The sequence below is a fragment of the Scyliorhinus canicula genome, chromosome 5 (assembly GCF_902713615.1).
Source record: "Scyliorhinus canicula chromosome 5, sScyCan1.1, whole genome shotgun sequence".
Taxonomy (NCBI): Eukaryota; Metazoa; Chordata; class Chondrichthyes; order Carcharhiniformes; family Scyliorhinidae; genus Scyliorhinus; species Scyliorhinus canicula.
The window spans coordinates 200,869,875-200,890,542 of NC_052150.1; the positions used below are offsets into that span (position 1 = coordinate 200,869,875).

The 20,668-nt window shown below is 50.9% G+C and overlaps 1 protein-coding gene across 7 annotated transcripts in view; it reads right to left on the reverse strand.

Moving 5' to 3' along the window:
• The window catches only part of zmynd11 (zinc finger, MYND-type containing 11), a 254,526-nt gene that overhangs the window by 70,952 nt on the left and 162,906 nt on the right, over nt 1-20,668 (reverse strand). For all 7 annotated transcript variants that reach the window (XM_038798349.1, XM_038798347.1, XM_038798350.1 and 4 more), the window contains one exon: nt 8,917-9,009. In XM_038798349.1, coding sequence (XP_038654277.1) covers nt 8,917-9,009 — 93 coding nt within the window. The remainder of the gene's footprint in view (nt 1-8,916; nt 9,010-20,668) is intronic.

The following is a 20,668-nucleotide window of genomic DNA, read 5'->3' on the forward strand; positions in this document are numbered from 1 at the left end:
GTTGGAATACTTGACCCTTGAGAAGGTTAAGTTCGAACTGAGGGGAAGCTCGGAGGGGTTCTACAAGCCATGGGCACTATTTACTCTGCACTTTCAAGAACTGGATAACATCGAACATTAGTTTTTGGGGGGGGGGGGGGGGGGGCTGTGTATGTTGAGGGTGGCTATGGGTAATTCCGGATTCCTTTTTTTTTCTTTGTCATTTGTTTATGTTAACATGCGGGCTGATGTCTGGGCATGGTGGGAGGATGGGATCGTTGTTACTGTTATGGGATTTGAGATATTTGTTGTTGGTTATTGATTGTTGTTGGGTGTAAATTCGGGAGAAAAATTGTGAAAAAGGAGAAGAATAAAAATATATATATTTTTTTAATTCCCGGCCATTGCATTTAACATTTTCACAGGCCTCATACAGTTCTGGTGACACTAAAATCAGAATACTGGTAACAATCAGTTTAGTTCATTACAATAGAATGATATGGCCCACCATGGCTGTGCTGATTTTGATTGAAAAAGAGTTACCCAATTAGTCCCACCTAACCCTGCTCTTCACCTATAGCGCTGCATTTGTGTCCTCTTCAACTATTTATCCAAGTGCCTTTTGAAAATAATTCAATTTGCTTCCATTACTTTTACAGGGAGAGTACTTGAGATCATAATTCCCTTTGTAAGTTGACTTCCGGTCAGCGAGCAGAGCGGTCGCATAGAAGGGGGCTCCCGCGGGTCAACGAGGTTGGGGCCTTTTTTTCGGGGGGTCTCCGCAGCGGGAAGAGGGGGGAAGGGGAAGAGTCAAACCCCCGCGAAATTGGTGGCAGGGGAACCTCGGCGGTGGAGCGATCCGGCGGCAGCAGCAGTGGCAGGTCCCGTCCCCCCCACGACACCAGAGCGCAGGCCAGGAGAGGAGCGGCAGCAGCCCGGACCGAAGCGGGGCCGAGCCTGCGGAGAGGAGGGAATGGAGGAGCGACCAGCGACCCAACCACTCCCACCGGGAGAGCGCGGGGTGCGATGAGCGGCGGCCCGGACAGAGCACCGGGGACCGACCCACACACACACACACACGCACACACACGCACACGCACGCACACGCACGCACACACACACGCCAGCAGTGACCACCATGAGGCAGGAACAAAGGGACGCCGGACCAGAAGCCTCTCTCTCTCTCGACCCTGGGTGAGTGAGGGAAAAGGAAGGAAAAAGAACTCTTGCAAAAACAAAACTCTGAAAAGAAAACTGTTAAAGAGAGGGGAGGGGGGGATAAATATATTATTTTCTCTCTTTTTGCACTCTTTTTTTCTCACCCAAAACAAGTCCACCTGAGAGGAGTTTTATAAAAGAGGAAAAATAAAGTGGTAAAGGAAAGAAGGTAGGAGAGAAGAAAAAGGGAAGAAACAAAAAAAAAAAATAGGTTGCGGAAAAGGGGGGAGAAGAAAAGAAGAAAGGGAAGGGGGAGAAAAAAATGCCAGAAGTGAGCCAAAGCAGAGGGAGAAGGGGCACCAGAGGCAGACGGGGCAATGGGCGAGCCAGCTCAGGCGAGCGAATCAGCGCACAAAGCGACAGAACGGAAGTATCGCCGCATCAAAAAGAGCTGGACAGACAGGTGCCCTCTCCCCTGGGGCCAGAGGGGGGTCTGGAAATGGAAGGCAGCCTTTACCGAGGCGCTGAGGGAGCATCAGTAGGTAAACAAGGCAGAGGCGAAGGCAGACATAGAGGCCGCAGTGCAGGAGCAGTGGCCAGGGCCATGTCAGGGGTGCAGCAGGCCCTGGCCAGACTAGAGGAGAAATTGGATGCCCAAGGTGAGAAACTGGAAGCCCAGAAGGCGACCAATAAGGAGCTGGAGAAAGCAGCGACTGACATGAGCGACCGGGTCACGGCCCTGGAGAGGTAGGTGACGAGACTGGGCGCAACACAGGGGAGCCTGAAGGGCAGAGTAGACGACCAAGAAAACCGCTCGAGAAGGCAAAATGTCAGGATAGTGGGCCTGCCAGAGGGGACCGAGGGTAGAAACCCCACAGCATACGTGGCCGAGATGCTGGGCAACTTAGTGAGGAGGGAAACCTTCCCCAACCCACCAGAAATGGACAGAGCACATCGGTAGCTGTGCCCGAAGCCCAAGGCAGGAGACCACCCGAGAGCAGTCATAGCTAAACTGCACCGGCACCGGGATAGGGAGACAATCCTGCTCTGGGCCAGGAAAAATAGAGCCTGGAAATGGGAAGGACACGCCATTCGAATTTATGAGGATATTGGGGCAGATATAGCCAGGAGACGGGCAGAGTTCAATAGAGCGAAAGCAGCTCTTCACAGGAGCAACGTGCGTTTTGGTAAACTTTGGGTCCCATACCAAGACAGGGAATACTTCTTTACAGCCCCCGCTAAGGCAAACAAGTTTGTCGAGGAGCACGGGCTGGAAAACGACCAGCGAGGTTAGGGACGAGGGACCCCTGGCAAGGGGCAACGACACGCCGACGGGGGGGTGGGGAGGGGTGAGGCAATACCAGGCCCCCCCCGCCCCCGCCATGGCAAGAGCACCCTGAACAAAGAGCAAACCACTGCCCGAGGGACCTTTCCAGGTGGGAGGCCAGGCCCCAGCACGAGGGAACGAGAGTAATGGAGAAGGGAGAGCAAGCGAGAGGGGTGCAGGGTAGGATGGGGGAAGAGCGGGCAGACAACCGCAGAGGCCAGGCAGGGGAGAAGCGAGACAGTAACCCCCGAGAGGGGGGCCATCGTACTAACAGGAAAGCTAGCGCCGGGGGCACGCAACAAAGCAAGGCTGCAGCGCGCCCCCAACAGGGGGAAGGCGCCAGGCAGGGGATTGGGGGGGGGGGGGGGGGGGGGGGCACCCATCAGAGTCGGGAGAGCAAACGGGGACAGGAACAGGGGAAAGAGGGGCAAAGGAGGGGTATACGGGGAGGAGGGAAAAGGGAGTGACCGGGGGCGGGGTACACAGGGAGCAAGACCGGGGAGGGGGGATGCAGGGAAGGAGGGACAAAAGAGGCTAGAAAAGGAACAGGGCTACAAAGTGCCACAACCAAGGGCTCGAAACAAGGAACCGCTGCAAGCACCCACCCAGTACGGTCTCTGGGCGAAGGGAGACCCCAGAGTGCAGGGGACTACACGCGTGGCGGACACACAGTGGACGGCCATGGCGGGTGCCCCCGGGACAAAGGGAAACCCCGGAGCGCAGGGACCCGACCGCATGGAGAGAGCAGCGACAGCGGCCATCCTGGACGGCCCCCTAACAAAGGGAAACCCCGGAGGGCAGGGGCGCGTCCACCAGATAAGTATGGTTAATCCCACAGGAGCGAGGGGGCAGAAGCCCCCCCACCAGGATAGTCACCTGGAACGTAAGGGGACTCAACGGCCCAGTGACGAGATCCAGAGTCCTCACCCACCGAAGAAATATGAGGGCCGACATAGTCTTCCTCCAAGAGACACACCTGAGGGAGCAGGACCGACTGCGGGTAAGAAAGGGCTGGGTGGGACAGACCTACCATTCCTGCTATGAGACAAGGGCCAGGGGGGTGGCGATATTGATCGGCAAGAGGGCGATGTTTAGGGCGACAAAGATGGTTACGGAACCGGGAGGATGGTACGTCATGGTCAGCGGGGCCCTGGATGGGGCACCGGTGGTACTAGTCAACGTGTACGCGCCCAACTAGGATGACACGAGCTTCACCAAAAAGACCATGGCAGAAATCCCAGACATAGCAATGCATCGACTAATCATGGGGGGGGGACTTAAACTGTGTACGGGATCCAATGACGGACAGATCAAACCCCAAAACGGGGAAAACCTCAAGCATGGCAAGGGAACCCGGTCACTTTATGGAGCAGATGGGAGCGGTGGACCCCTGGAGGTTCGCCCACCCCGGGGAGAAGGAATTCTCCTTCTTCTCCCCAGTACACAACGTATACACCAGAACTGACTTAATTGTGGTGGGGAAAACGGTGCTTCCAGGGATAGACAAAGTGGAGTACACCGCAATTGTGATATCAGACCACGCTCCACATTACATGGACGTGTGGCTAGAGACTGGCAGGGCCCAGCGCCCACATGGAGGTTGGACGGTGCCTTACTAGCTGACAAGGTCTTCGGCGAAAGGATAGCGCGGGCCATAGCAGAGTACACAGAGAAAAACCAGAACGGGGAGGTCTCACCCTCCACATTCTGGGAAGCGCTAAAGGCCGTACTAAGAGGGGAAATCATCGCTTTCAAAGCGCAAAGAGATAGGGAAGAAAGGGTGGCTAGGCAACGGCTGGTCGACTCCATAATGGAGGTAGACCGGAAATACTCCGAGGCCCCGACCGTAGAGCTCCTGGCGGAGAGGAAAGAGCTACAAAGGAACTTTGACCTGCTCTCCACCAGGAAAGCAGTGCACCAACTCCGCCAGGTGCGCGGGACCCTGTACGAACACGGAGACAAAGCCAGCCGCCTGTTGGCACACCAGCTGAGAAAGGAGGCGGCCACCAGAGAAATTGCATAGAATCAGGGGTACCAGAGGCATGTTGGAAACAGAACCAGAAAAGATTAACAAAACCTTCAAGGCCTTCTACCAAGAGCTGTACACCTCAGAGCCCCCAAGGGGGGAGTCTGGGATGAAACGGTTCCTTGATGGACTGGACATACCAGTCGTGGGAGAGGGTAGAAAACGGGACCTGGAAGCACCACTAGCACTGGGAGAGATCATGGACAGCATTAGCTCCATGCAGGCGCGAAGGCGCCGGGACCAGACGGATTCCCGGCGGACTTCTACAAAAAATTCGCAACAGCGCTGGCCCTGCACCTGTGGGAGATGTTCACAGACTCGCTAGCTAGGGGCACACTGCCACCCACGCTAGCACAGGCCTCAATCTCGCTGATACCTAAGAAAGACAAAGACCCAACGGAATGTGGGTCATACAGACTCATCTCACTGCTGAACGCAGACGCCAAAATACTGGCCAAAATCCTAGCCAAAAGGCTAGAAGACTGCGTACCTGAGGTGGTCACAGAGGACCAGGCGGGCTTCGTCAAAGGTAGACAGCTTACCTCGAACATCAGGCGCCTGCTGAACGTGATAATGACCCCATCCGGGGAGAGAGCACAAGAGGTGATCGTCGCCCTGAACGCAGAAAAGGCCTTCGACAGAGTCGAATGGAAATACCTCAGAGGTACTGGAGCGGTTCAGGCTTAGAACAGGGTTCACCTCCTGGGTAAAATTCCTATATAATACTCCCATGGCGAGCGTACGGACCAACAATACCAACTCCCAATAGTTCCAACTGCACAGGGACACCAGACAAGGATGCCCACTGTCCCCGCTGGTGTTCACCCTAGTGATCGAACCACTAGCAATTGTGCTCAGGGCAGCAAAAAGCTGGAGGGGGATCCGAAGGGGAGGCAGAGAGCACAGAGTCTCACTCTATGCAGATGACCTGCTCCTCTATATTTCGGACCCACAGAGCAGCATGGACGGAATCATTGCGCTCCTGAACGAGTTTGGAGCCATCTCGGGCTACAAACTCAACATCAGCAAAAGCAAATTGGGGGGGGGGGGGGGGGGGGGGGGGGAGAAGAGGAGAGAGAAGCACTAAAGGGGCTGCCGTTTAAACAAGCCCAACACAAATTCCGCTACCTGGGGATCCAAATAGCTCATGACAAATGGAACCTCACCAGTCTGACGGAGGAAGTATAAAAGGACCTGCAAAGATGGAACACACTCCCACATTCCCTCGCGGGGAGAGTCCAGACGATCAAAATGAACTTACTGCCCAGATTCCTCTTCCTGTTTAGATCCATCCCGATCTACATCCCCACGGCCTTTTTCAAAGCGCTGGACAAACTAATCATGGTGTTCGTATGGGGGGAGGGGTAAAAATGCTAGGATCCCAAAGAAGGTCCTACAAAAAACAAAATCGGGGGCGGGCTAGCCCTCCCAAACCTACAATTCTACCACTGGGCGGCGACAGCCGAGCGAATAAGGGGATGGATCAAGGAGCCAGAGGCCGAGTGGGTGCGCGCGGAGGAGGCCTCCTGCATGGGGACCTCCCTCCGGACCCTCGCCACGGCAGCACTCCCATCCCCACCCAAAAAACACTCCAGCAGCCCGGTGGTAATAGCCACCCACAAATCCTGGAACAAACTGCGGCAGCAATTTGGCCTGACCAAAATGTCGGACAAAGCTCCCATCTGCAACAACCATAGGTTCACACCAGCACTGACCGACGCCACCTTCAAACGGTGGGGGCAGGACGGAGGGACACTGACAGTCAGGGACCTATACACGGACGGCAGGATTGCAACACTGGACGAACTGACAGAGAAATTTCAGCTAGCCAGGGGGAACGAGCTAAGGTACCTGCAGCTTAAAAACTTCCTCCGAAAGGAGACAAGGACGTACCCACAACCGCCACGACAGACACTACTGGAAGAACTACTGGACGCAAGCATACTAGACAAGGGAAACTGTAGTGACATGTACGACCGACAGACAGAAAGGGCCGACACCGTACTGGACGCAACAAGAAAGAAATGGGAGGAGGGCCTGGGGATTGAGATAGGGTGGGGAATCTAGAGCGAAGGACTGCATAGGGTCAACTCCACCACCACGTGTGCAAGGCTCAGCCTGACGCAGCTAAAAGTGGTACATAGAGCCCACTTAACAAGAACCCGTATGAGTAGGCTCTTCCCAGAGGTGGAGGATAGATGTGAACGGTGCCAAGTAGGCCCGGCCAACCACGCCCACATGTTCTGGTCTTGCCCCAGAAGTGGTGGGGGTGAGGGTGGAGCCATGCCCGAAAGTGGCGGTCTTCGGGGTCTCGGACCAGCCAGATCTATTCCTGGGGAGGAGGGCGGACGCTCTTGCCTTTTCCTCCCTGATCGCCCGCTGTAGAATCCTGTTTGGCTGGCGGTCAGCAGCACCACCCAGAGCTGCAGACTGGCTGTCCGACCTCTCGGAATGTCTCCAAATGGAGAAAATCAAATTCGCCATCCGAGGGTCAGATGACAGCTTCCACAGAACGTGGGAGCCATTCACGTGAATGTTCCGGGACCTGTTTGTGGCCAACGAACAAGAGGAAGAATAGCCAGGTAGCCAAGAATCAGGGGAAATTAGTCAAGAATCAGGGGAAGGTAGCGAAGTCATGAAAGGGAGAGAGGCTGGGAGGGGGAGGGGGGGGGGGGGGGGGGGGGTGGAGACAGCTAAACCTGACGAAAGAAAGGCGAACCGTGGGGGTAGGTGGGGGGCAAGAGAGGAGAACCAACGGGGGGGAAACGGGAACCGGAAGGAATGCACGGGATACCAAAACGTGCATGACATCTCCAGGAGCGGGGAACGAGGAAAATAAAGATGGAGGACGGGAGGAGCAGCAGAAGCGGAGGCGAGCGCGGGACGGCAGCGAGATCCGTCCGGGAGAAACAGGTGCACAATACCCTACCAGTTATTCTATTTCATATTTTATTGTATTTTATGTTGGGGTGTGCCCTTCTCTTCTAGATATGTGTATGTATATATATATATATATATATTACTTATTCTGAGTACATAACGGTAATTATACCTTGTTCAAAAACCCAATAAAAAAACATTTATAAATAATTCCCTTCGTAAAAATAGTTTTTCTTGTTTCCGACTTTTTTGCCTGCTTCCTCCAGTTACTGATCCTTCTGCCACTGACAAATGTTTCTCCTCATGCACGCTATCAAAAACCTTCATGATTTTGAACACCTCTTATCAAATTTTCCCTGAACTTTGTTGTACTGGGGACATGCTGACAGAGGAAAAACACATATTGGCAGAAAACAGGAACAACCAAATAAGGCCCTGGCCAGACTCTACAATGGGTCTGTTTTCCAGGCCACTCAAAGTCAGCACAGACACTCAATGTTGCTAAACGGAACTTTATGATCACCCAATAACAGTATTTATCATGTTAACACGAAAGGACAAAAAGACAGTAGAGACCAAATTTGCAATAGGAAGAACGATAAACAGAGAAGCCTTCAAAAATCAAAATTGGTTGGTCAGTCATGAGTGCTTCAGAAGACAATGGACTTTGATTAAATTACCCTGGTTAAACAGGGGTATCCTGTTTATTTCCATTAATAGGTTTAAGTTTTGATGAGACAATAGAACCCAGGCAAGGGGTGTGTATCACGTTTCAGCACTTGCAGAACCTGAACAAAAGGGACATCAAAACACATAGTCAGTGACAACCCGGGAACTGGGAGCAACTATCAGAGAAGAGGAGCCCTGAGCTCGGAGCACAGATAAGAAGATATCCACACCGAGTGCTCATAGGCTGGCCAGCCTCCTTCACTAGTGTGGGTAATATCTAGATCTCAGTAGTGAGTCTGAGTCGTCTCAGTACTATATTTGGCGGCACGGTAGCGCAGCAGTTAGCACTATTGCTTCACAACACCCGGAACCCAGGTTCGATTCCCGGCTTGGGTCACTGACTATGGGAATCTGCACGTCCTCCTGTGTCTGCGTGGGTTTCCTCCGGGTGCTCCAGTTTCCACCCACAAGTCCCAAAAGACATGCTGATGGGTGATTTGGACATTCTCAATTCTCCTTCAGTGTACCCGATCAAGTGCCCTCGTCTGGCGACTGGGGGATTTTCACAGTAACTTAATTGCAGTGTTAATGTGAGCCTACTTGTGACACTTATAAAGATTATTATTCTCAGAAATTGCGATTAAGCTAGCTCTTTTGAATAGAGTTGTCCTAAATCCAGGTGCCTTTACCAATCGAGCAGGTTCTCGGTCAACTACCTTCCCCTCCTAAAGGAAAATGGCACCAGGTTCTCTAGCCTTTCAACGTAACTGGAGTCTCATCCCTGGTACTATTAGATAAACCTTTTCCAGTAAACATGAATTTAAAGTAATAAACGCTCAAGTGGAAAAGATTCTAAAAACATTGGTTCTTTACCTACCTCTTGTATGCTGGCAACGTCTATAGGTGTGTGTACCAATCTCCTGTACATTGGGTGTTTGCTCTCCTTCCCCTTTTTACCAAGTTCTGAGGCCTGCAAAAGTATTTCCCACATTTGTAAATGAAATTAAAACCTCAAAACTCCTGACATAGAATATTGAAGTTATTTTTTGTATTGCAGGAGGTACAATATATAAAAGGTGAGATGCAGCAGTGAATCAACATAAAATCTTAATAAAACTATAGTTAGCTTTGTAATCCACAAAGGGTGTTGAGGCAATATAGAGGCAGGGGGCGATTCGTTAGACACAATTGCACCCGATATGTCAAAATGCAAATAAAAAGCAACTAGGCTGCTGTCTTAGAACATGGGAGATTAAAGGAATGATTAATAAAAGTGGTTAAAATTATGGAAAACGGTGTAGACAGAAACAGACGACTTCCAACGACAAGGAGGGTGGCACAATAGCACAGTGGTTAGCACTGCTGCTTCACGGCGCCAGGGTTCCAGGTTCAATTCCGGGCTTGGGTCACAGTCTAGTACGGAGTCTGCACATTCTCCCCCCATCTGCGTGGGTTTCCTCCGGGTGCTCCAGGTTTCCTCCCACAAGTCCCGAAGGACGTGCTGTTAGGTGATTTGGACATTCTGAATTCTCCCTCAGTGTACTCGAATAGGTGCCAGACTGTGGCGACTAGGGGCTTTTCACAGTAATTTCATTGCAGTGTTAACGGAAGCCTACTTGTAACAATAAAGATTATTATTGTTAGGTCTGCAATAAGGTCACAAAGGATAGGAGATTAAATGAAAGATTTAGCGCAGAGAGCAGGGAGAAAGAAAACTTTCTTTACACTTAAGTGCGACGCTGTGGAATACACTGCCAGAGTTAGTGATTGAAGTGGAGACTATGTTAACATTTAAGAACAGATTAGACAGGCAGTTGAGAGGTAATGCGAATAGGGCAGGCATGGGATCAGGATTTACAGGATAAACACCAACATGCATTAATTAGGTTCATCAGCCTGCTCCTTGCTGTAATTCTATGTAATTTAGAATCCAGTTTTCTGTACATACATCTATATCACCAGCTTTAAACACATAACCTTCAAAAACTAAGCTTTTAATGCTTCAAGCATTAAAAAAATTTCAATTCTACTCGACCAAATGAAAAAGTCACAAAGGTTTTTGGAAACATTCAGAATGCATGGAATATTCTTGTAAACTTAAGCACAATGTTAATACAATCACAATCATCCCAAAAGGAAATGAAACTTGAATTTACACAAACACAAATTTTGGTTCAAGACACAAGACGGTCCTCAAAATTTTCACATCACTAGTCTAGTGAGCTAAAACTTGGTAATCTGACAGAAATACTGGATTATAAATTTGTTTTGTTTTGTACTAGCAAGAAAAGCAAACGTTTGGCGTTACACGTTTACTCCATTATTTAATTTTGGTGACAATAACAGTAATTAACAATAACCTTTCATTTCCTCACTGACTACTTTCAGCACAAAAAGGATGCCATCCAGTCCATTAATCTGAAGCAATCCCAGACTAATGTCACTGCTCTGATCGCGGCTTCAATTGTGTTCCCTTTCTAAAAAACGGGCAATAAGCTCTTCCTTGATCACTACCTGCAGCAACAAATTCCAACCTCAAACCCCGCATCAAGATATTTGTTCTTTCAGCATTTCTGGCTTCCCTAGTGGTAGTTTCAAATCAATGGCATTTCTTCACCAATTCTCCCAGTACTAGTCAAAACTTTTTTTTAAAAAATAAAGTGATTAAATCTTTTCTCCTTCTCTATTCTGGTGGCAATAGTTCCAAAATCTCAACTCCCTCAGTATCAGCAAGGTCCGCTCCTATTGCTTTTCTAAATGTCACTTTTTCTTTGTTTGGAGGAACTGCGGGATTGGCACGAAAAAAATATGAAATTTAAAACAAGTTTTCTCTTTGGTTAAGGCAGCACAGTGGCTAGCACTACTGTCTAGGGCACTGAGGACCCGGGTTTGAATCCCGGCCCTGGGTCACTGTCCATGTGGAGTTTGCACATTCTCCCCTTGTTTGCATAGGTTTCACCCCAACAACCCAAAGATGTGCAGCGTAGGTGGATTGGCTACACTAAATTGCCCCTTAATTGGAAAAAAAATAATTGGGTAGTCTAAATTTTTAAAACTTTTTCTTTTTGGTGTCTTCCGGTGGTGGCGATGATCGAGTGAGCCGTACATTCGGCGGGCTCTCACTCCGGCGGGGCTTTAGGGGCTGATTCGCCACGATAGCGGGACTGAGGAGCGGCAAAAAGGCGGCCGCGGAAGTGCGGGGGAACGGGCTGCAGTACATGGAACCGCAGGAGTCCAGGAAGCAGAGGAAGAGAGAGAAAGGGACAGAGGCAAGGAGCAGAGGAAGCTGACCTGGAACCTAAGATGGCGGACACCGCACCTCTGACTCAGCAATCCAGCAGGCGCTGGATAACATGCTCCAGGTGATGAAGAGCAATTTTGAGTCGCTGAAGCGGGACAACTTGGACCCACTTCAGAAGGCAGTGGATCAGCTGAATCAGAGGCTGGATGCTCAAGATGTAAAAGTTAAGGAGCTGGGAGAGGCGGTGGAGGAGCAGGCGGATGCGCAGACGATTGCGGCGTTAGAAATCGACGGGCTGAAAGAGCGGCAGAGAAGACTGCTGGACAGAGTGGAGGAGTTGGAGAATAGAGCCCGCAGGAATAATCTGAGGATCATCGGCCTCCCGGAGGGGGCTGAGGGAGCTGATGCCGCAGCGTTTGTGGCAGACCTGTTGATGCAGCTGATGGGGGCTGAAGCCTTTCCGCGACCGCCGGAGCTGGAGGGGGCACACAGAGTACAGGCGAGACAGGGGCGGCTGGGGGGACCCCCCTGTCCGATGGTGATCAGGTTCCACAGGTTTGTGGACAAGGAGTGGGTGCTGCGGTGGGCGAAGAGCACCAGGAGCAGCACGTGGAACAACAGTGTTCTTCGCATATACCAGGACCTAAGCCAGGAGGTGGCTCGGCGGCGAGCAGCCTTTAAACAAGTCAAGGAGGTGCTGTTCAAGAAGCACGTGAAGTTTGGTCTGCTGTTCCCGGCCCGTCTTTGGGTCACGCATCAGGGTCAACACCACTACTTCTCCGAGCCTGAAGAAGCGATGGACTTTGCGAGGGATCAGGGGCTAGCCCCGAAAAGAGGTCCCACGGGCGCGAATTAGGACCCAAGAACCATCGTATGAAGGGACGTCGAATGTGGCTGGACCGCTGTTCAACGGTTTGCTGAGTTAAAGGTGCCAAGCGGGACATTTGGGACTCTTCCCTTTGTTTTTGGTTACTGTTTTTTTCTTTGGTTTTTTTCTTGTTCTTCCTCTTTTTTCTGTTTTTTCCTTTTCGTGTGGATTTTTACTTTTTGTGGGGCTCACTGAGTGCACTGGAGCCGGTATTGTAACTAAGGGTGGCCGGTCAGCGAGGGGGGTTAAGGATGTGGGTTGGGGGGCTTTTGTTTTACTGATGTTCATGCCTTCCTGTGCCAGTGAGTTTGCTCCAGTGGGCTGGAGAGGGGGATGGGGCGCCGGGGAGTGGGGATGAGGACGGGGAAACAATAGGAATGAGACAGGGGGGCGCCGGAGTGAGGAGTCACCGGGCTAGCAGATTGGCTAGTCAAGGGAGTCGGGGGGGGGGGGGGGGGGGTGGAAGAATGCAGCCAATGGGTGGTGGGGGTGAGGTTACCGGGGGATGTTGCTTGGGGGGGGGGGGGGGGGGGGGTGTTCTGCTGACGTGGGAGGGATTTGAAGTAGGCAGTGGGAAGGAGGTCGAGGGTGGAGGCAGCCAAGAGGCGGGCCAAGAATGGCGCGACGCACGGGCCGGGGGCTGGCCCGAGAAAGGCTATGGCTGACTGGCGTTTGGGGGAGGGGGGAGGGGGGGGGGGGGGGGTGGTGGTTGTGCCCCCAACCAGGCTGATCACCTGCAATGTCGGGGGACTGAATGGGCCGGTTAAGAGGGCACAGGTGTTCGCGCATTTGCGGGCTCTGAGGGCGGACGTAATTATGTTGCAGGAGACACATCTGAAAGTATCTGACCAGACCAGGCTAAGGAAGGGCTGGATTAGCCAGGTCTTCCACTCGGACTTGGACTCGAAGTCCAGGGGGGTGGCAATCATGATCAACAAGCGTGTGCAATTTGAGGCAGAGGGCATAGCCGCACACAGGGGGGGCAGATACCTGATGGTAAGGGGCAGACTGGAGGGGAGAAGAGTGATGCTGGTGAATATATATGCCCCAAACTTGTACGACGTGGACTTTATTAAAAGGAGTGCTGGAGAAGATCCCGGACCTGGACTCTCGTAGGCTAATAATGGGGGGGGGGGGGGGGCCTTTAACATGGTCCTTGACCCGGCGCTGCATCGGTCGTGTCCCAGAATGGGTAGACTCCCAGCAATGGCAAGGGAGCTGAAAGGGTTTATGGAGCAAATGGGGGCAGTGGACCCCTGGAGAGCCAGACAGCCGACGGGAAGGGGCTACTTGTTTTACTCGCACGTCCATAAAGTATTTTCTAGGATAGACTTCTTTGTCCTAAGCAGGGACTGTATAGGGGACGTAAAGAACACGGAATAGTCAGCAATCACTATCACGGACCATGCCCTGCACTGGGTAGACGTGCAGGTCGGAGGGGCAAATCACCAACGCCCACAATGGAGGCTAGACGTGGGACTGTTGTCGGAGGAGGGGATTTGGGAGAGGCTTCGGAGGTGTATCCAAAACTACTTGCAGGTAAATGATACGGGGGAGGTCTCAGCGGCGACCCTGCGGGAGGCGTTAAAGGCAGTAGTGCGGGGAGAGTTGATCTCAATTGGGGCACACAGAGCCAAGGCGGACAGGGCAGAGATGGACAGATTGGTTAGGGAAATGGGTCAGATAGACGAGGAACACGCGGAGTCCCCGGGGGAGGATTTACTCAGGGAGAGGCAGAGACTACAGGCGGAACTGGGGGTGCTATCCACGAGTAGGGCCGTGGAACAGCTTGGGAAGGCGAGGGGTGTGGTGTACGAGCATGGGGAAAAGGCTAGCAGATTGTTAGCGCAGCAACTCGAAGAGGGAGGCAGCCAGGGAAATAAGTAGAGTGATGGATGGGGAGGGGTGCAGAGTGGAGGACCCGGCAGGATTGAATAAGGTATTCCGGGACTTCTATAGCAAGCTGTACACTTCGGAGCCCCCGGAAGAACCAGAGGAGATGAAAAGGTTTCTGGACGGGTTAACATTTCCAACAGTAGGTGGGGGGCGAGTGGATGGGCTGGGGGCCCCGATTAGAGTGGAGGAGGTATTGGGGGGGCCGAAAGGCCATGCAGTCGGGGAAAGCCCCAGGGCCAGATGGATACCCAGTAGAGTTTTATAAGAAGTTCTCTGAGTTAATGGGTCCGGTCTTGGCGAGGGCTTTTAATGAGGCAAGGAACAGAGGGACCCTGCCACCGCCGATGTCGCAAGCCACCATATCACTGATATTGAAGCGGGGTAAGGACCCGGAAGCGTGCGGGTCATACAGGCCAATCTCCCTGATCAATGTAGATGTCAAGCTCCTGGCAAAGGTACTGCCGATTAGAATTGAGGACTGCGTACCGGAGGTGATTGGGGACGACCAAACTGGGATTGTGAATGGCAGGCAGCTGTCGGCCAACTTGAGAAGATTACTCAATGTGATAACGATGCCCCCGACAGCAAGGAGGTGGAGGTAGTGGTGGCAATGGATGCCGAGAAGGCCTTCGACCGGGTGGAGTGGGGCTATCTATAGGAGGTGCTCGGACGGTTTGGGTTCGGGGAGGGACTGGTGAATTGGATCAAGCTATTATATCAGGCCCCAAAGGCCAGCGTCAGGACAAACAGAGAAGTGTCAGAGTATTTTAGACTACACCGCGGGACCAGACAGGGCTTTCTGCTCTCCCCGCTGCTGTTTGCGCTGGCCATAGAGCCGCTGGCGATTGCGCTGAGAGCCGCAAAGGGATGGAAGGGGATGTTTAGGGGCGGGGTGGAACACAGGATCTCTCTTTATTCGGACGACCTTCTCCTGTACGTGTCGGACCCATTGGCCGGGATGGGAAGTATTCTGGAAACATTGAGTAAGTTCTGCCAGTTCTCAGGGTACAAATTAAATATGGCCAAGAGTGAAATGTTTGTCGTGCAGGCAAGGGGCCAGGAGAACAGATTGAGAGGGCTACCATTTAGGCTGGTTGAGGAAAATTTTCGGTACTTGGGGATCCAGGTGGCGCGAGACTGGGGCAGGTTGCACAAGTTAAATTTGGCCAGGGTGGTGGAACAAATGAAGGGAAAGTTTCGGAGATGGGGCACTCCCGCTGTCGCTGGCAGGGAGAGTGCAGACTGTAAAGATGACGATCCTCCCTAGATTCCTGTTAATTTTTCAGTGCCTCCCGATCTTTATCCCACAGTCCTTCTTCAAAAGGGTTAACAAGGTGATCATGACCTTTGTCTGGGCGGGAAAATCCCCGCGTTGAAGAAGGCGATGCTTGAGAGGAGCCGCAGCGAGGGAGGGCTGGCATTGCCGAGTCTGATTAGTAAGGAAGTGGATGGTGGGTACGGGGTCTATCTGGGAGCAGGTGGTGGCGGCTTCATGCAGGGGCTCCAGCTTGGCAGCCCTGGTCACGGCTCCTCTACCGTTGCCGCCGGCCAGGTACTCCACCAGCCCGGTAGTGGTGGCGACCCTGCGGATATGGGGCCAGTGGAGGAGGCACGTAGGGGAGGTGGGGGCGCCTGTCTGGGCGCCAATCTGCGACAACCATCGGTTTGCCCCCGGGAATATGGATGGGGGGTTTCGAGCATGGTGGCGGGTGGGGGTGGGGAGGGTGGGCGATATGTTCCTGGAAGGGAGCTTTGCGAGTTTGAGGAGCTTGGAGGAGAAATTTGGTCTGGTAAGGGGAAAAAATTTCAGGTACCTACAGTTGCGGGACTTTGTCCGTAGACAGGTCTCACCCTTCCCATGCCTCCCGCCAATGGGGATCCAAGACAGAATAGTCTCTAGGGGGGAAGGAGGGGAGGGTAGTCTCTGATATTAATAAGGTGCTCATGAAGGGGGAAGGGTCCCAGACGGAGGAACTAAAACTCAAATGGGAGGAGGAACTAGGCGGGGAAATGGAGGACGGGCTGTGGGCAGAAGCCCTGAGTAGGGTGAATTCGACCGCAACATGTGCCAGGCCCGGCCTGATGCAATTTAAGGTCGTTCACCGGGCCCACATGACGGTGGCCCGGACGAGCAAATTCTTTGGGGTAGAGGACAAATGCGCTAGGTGCGCAGGAGGACCAGCGAACCACGTACACATGTTTTGGACATGCCCGATGCTTAGGGGGTACTGTGAGGGATTTGCAGGGATCATGTCCCGGGTACTAAAAACAAGGGTGGCGATGGGTCCGGGGTTGGCAATTTTTGGGGTTTCAGAAGACCCGGGAGTCCAGGGTGAGAAAGAGGCCGATGTTTTGGCCTTTGCTTCCCTGATAGCCCGGCGACGAATACTGCTGGCATGGAGGGACTCAAAAACCCCGAAGACTGAGTTGTGATTTTCGGACATGTTGAGTTTTCTGGAGATGGAAAAAAATAACTTTGCCTTGAGGGGGTTCGCCCGAAGGTGGCAACCATTCATTGACTTCTTTGCAGGAGAGTCGGGGGGGGGGGGGGTTAGAGTAGAGTAGGAGGGATAAATTGGCGGGTAGTACCGGTGGGAGGGGAGCGGGCTTGTGCAGTATGTTACGATTGAAGTATTGAATGTCCGTGGATGTTTGCACATTTTTGCCTTTTTTGCTTTCTTTTTGTTGATGTCTGTAATTGTTTACAATGCCGAAAAACTACCTCAATAAAATTGTTTGTTTAAAAAAAAGTTTTCTTTTTGGTCTAATTCCATGGCCTTTTGTTTATTGCACAAGTCTTGATTAATAAGGGAATATGGGGTAATGGGGAGAAGGGGGTGAGAAAAATATCAGCCACGATTGAATGATGGAGCAGACTCGATGGGCCGAGTGGCCTAATTCTGCTTCCATGTCTTATGGTCTTATACGTCAATGACCTGGAACTGCTCACCCGCCAAGAATTAATGCCTTCAGTTTTAAACTAGTAGCCCGATAACTTAACAAAGCTACAACATTCTTATTAAATGAGGGTCTGATTATCTCTAAACTTGAAAAACTAGATAAAGGTTGCTAAATCTTACCAACTTTTACAGATGCACCATAAAAAGCATCCTATCTGGCTGCATCACAGCCTGGTATGGCAACTGCTCGGCCCAAGACCCCAAGAAACTTCAGAGAGTCATGAACACAGCCCAGTCCATCACGCAAACCTGCCTCCCATCCATTGACTCCATCTGCACATCCTGCTGCCTGGGGAAAGCGGGCAGCATAATCAAAGACCCCTCCCACCCAACCTACTCACTCTTCCCACTTCTCCCAGATACAAAAGTCTGAGAACATGCACGAACAGACTCAAAAACAGTTTCTTCCCCACTGCTAGCAGACTCTTAAACGACCCTCTTATGGACGGACCTAATTAACACCTGTATGCTTCACCCGATGCCGGTGTTTATGTAGTTACATTGTGTTGCCCTATTATGTTTTTTTTTTTTGTTTTCTTTTCATGTACTTAATAATCTGTTGAACTGCTCACAGAAAAATACTTTTCACTATACCTCGGTACACGTGACAATAAACAAAATTCAATCCAATGACGGGAACAATTCATGTTGCTGTCTTGGCGGCGGTCTTTAACTTTAAAAGATCAAATTTATCAAATCACAACTATTTATAGAGCAAAAGATGTTGAATTCATTGAATGTCCTGGGAGCGAAATCACATTAATAGCAAACATCACATAGAATTTGGTGTTCACGCATAATAGAAACCCACGTTTAAAATAACTTCCTGTGAAAGCAAGCCTTCTTGTGCCTGGGAAAACTGATTTTTTATAGTATTCTTAAACCTGCTTAGGTTTACTTAAATATTGAAGAAAAGTTACATGGTGTTTAAGAGGGTGACGGGGATGGAGCAAAAACTCTCCCTTAACCTATCAAAGTTCTTTTTTTCAAAAAAAAGTTACCATCTTAAAGAAGAAGTCTTAGTTTTAATACATGCCCTGAAGTTTTATTACCAACATCTGAGTTCCATATGAACCAGGGAGCAAGTCAGCCATTTAAACTGCAGTCTCTATAGTTCAGCATCTCCAATAACTCAAAATAAGCAAGGCTAGTTTTCGGAGCTTGCAGCCATTAATGACTCTGAGATTTAGCCGCAGCAAGTACAGAGAAGTACCAAACCAAAAAATGATTAGGTGGCCTTAGGGCTGATATCGAGACCCAAAAGGGGATATGAAACTGTGTATTAATAAAGCAAATGCCGACGTCTCTGCTAAGCCAAGTAATGCTATTGTAACATTCAGATCTGAAGTTTCTCTAGTGAGGTTAAAAATAAGAAATCTCATGAGGCAAATAAGTGTAACTGGTGAATAAGTGTGGGAAGTGAAAAATACAGAACAGAACCATCATACGACAGCACTAATAAATGTGGATCAGATTTTAATTATGGCTTAAATCAAGAATTTGGACACTGGGGAAGTATTTTGATTACTGTAAAACAAAAGCCCAAATCCATCCCCCGACCGCACTTCAGAAAATTGGACAACAAGACGGTGCTCCTTCTGCCAGCATACAAGCAGAAACTAAGCGGGAGAAACCGGTTAAGAAGGCTGGTCCGAGGCAACAGAAGAGTTCCAAGTGGCTGCTTGGAGTCAGTGGACTGGTCCATATTCAAGTACTCAGTGGCCAACCTAAATGAGTATGCCACAGACTCATCAGTAAGTGTATAGAAGACAGCATGCCAAAGAAGGTAGTGCGTATGTACTCCAACTAGAAACCATGGCTTAATCGGGAGAGTCACTCCCTACTGATGGTCAGGTCTGAGGCATTCAAGACAGGCGACCCTGACCTATACAGGAAATTCAGGTAAAACCTCCGCAAAGCCATCAGGGATACCAAGAGACAATACCAGGCTAAGCTAGAATCACAGACTAACGTCACGGACTCTCGTTGGTTGTGGCAAGGTTTAAACAAAATAACGCGCTACAAGGCAAAGCCGAGTAGAATCTCCGGCAGTAGTGCACCCCTCCCCGATGAACTCAATGCATTCTATGCTTGGTTCAAGCAGGAAACCAAACTGTTGTCAACTGCCCCAGAAGCCTTGGGCACACACATACCTACCGTCTGCTACAGCTACCGAAGTCAGATTGGCCTTCTTGAAAGTGAACCCTCGGAAAGCGACGGATCCTGGTTGTGCACTCAGATCCTGCTCGGACCAGATGGCAGGTGTTTTAGTGGACATCTTCAACCTCTCCCTACTCCTTTCCAAGGTTCCCACCTACTTCAAGAAGACCACCACCATCAGTGCCAAAGAAGAGCTAGGCAACGTGTCTCAATGACTACCGTCCGGTGGCCTTGTCATCGATCATTATGAAGTGCTTTGAGAGATTGGTCAAGAGACTCATCAACTCCATATGCACCGAATGCCTTGATTCACTGCAATTCGCATACCACCACAAATGGTCCACAGCAGATGCCATGTCCCTGGACCTACACTCATCCCTGGAACATCTCGACAACAAGGATTCCTAATGTCAGACTCCTATTTATTGACTACAGCTCAGCTTTCAACACCATAAACCCAGCCAAGCTCATATCAAAACCCCAAAACCTAGGACTTGGCTCCTCCCTCTGTAACTGGATCCTCGACTTCCTGACCCATAGACCACAATCAGCAAGGTTCAACAGCAAAACCTCCGCCACGATAGTCCTCAATACCGGGGCCCCGCAAGGCTGCATACTATACTTCCTACACACACATAACTGTGTGGCAAAATTTGGCTCCAACTCCATCTACAGGTTTGCTGATGACACGACCGTAGTGGGTCGGATCTCAAACAACGATGAGTCAGAGTACAGGTGAGAGAAAAAGAACCTAGTGGCGTGGTGCACCTCTCTCTCAACTTGAGCAAAACTGAAGAGCTGGTCATTGACTTCATGAAGCAAAGTATTGTACATGCCCCTGTATGCATGAATGGTAGAGGTGGAGGTGGTTGATATTTTCAAATTCCTAGGTGTGCACATCACCAACAATCTGTCCACCCATGTCAATGCTATGACCAAGAAAGCACAACAGCGCCTATACTTCCTCAGGAAACTAAGGAAATTCAGCATGTCTACAGTGACTCTTACCAATTTTTACAGATGCACCATAGAAAGCATCCTATCTGGCTGCACCACAGCCTGGTGTAGCAACTGCTCGGGCCATGATCGTGACAACTACAGAGAGTCGTGAACACAGCCCAGTCCATCAGGCAAACCCGCCTCCCATCCATTGACTCTGTCTACACCTCCTGTTGCCTTGGGAAAGCAGGCAGCTTAATCAAAGACCCCTCCCACCCGGGCTATTCTCTCTTCCAACCTCTTCCATCGCGCAGGAGCTATCAAAGTCTGAGAACACGCACTAACAGGTTCAAAAACAGCTGCTTCCTCACTGTTATCAGACTCCTGAATACCCTCTTATGGACTGAGCTGATCTCTTCGCACATCTTCTCTATTGAGTAGTACTGCACTCCTTATGCTTACCCGCTGCCTGTGTCTATGTATGGAACGTTCTGGCTGGACTGTACGCAGAACAATACCTTTCACTGTACTTCAGAACACGTGACAATAAAACAAATCCAAACCT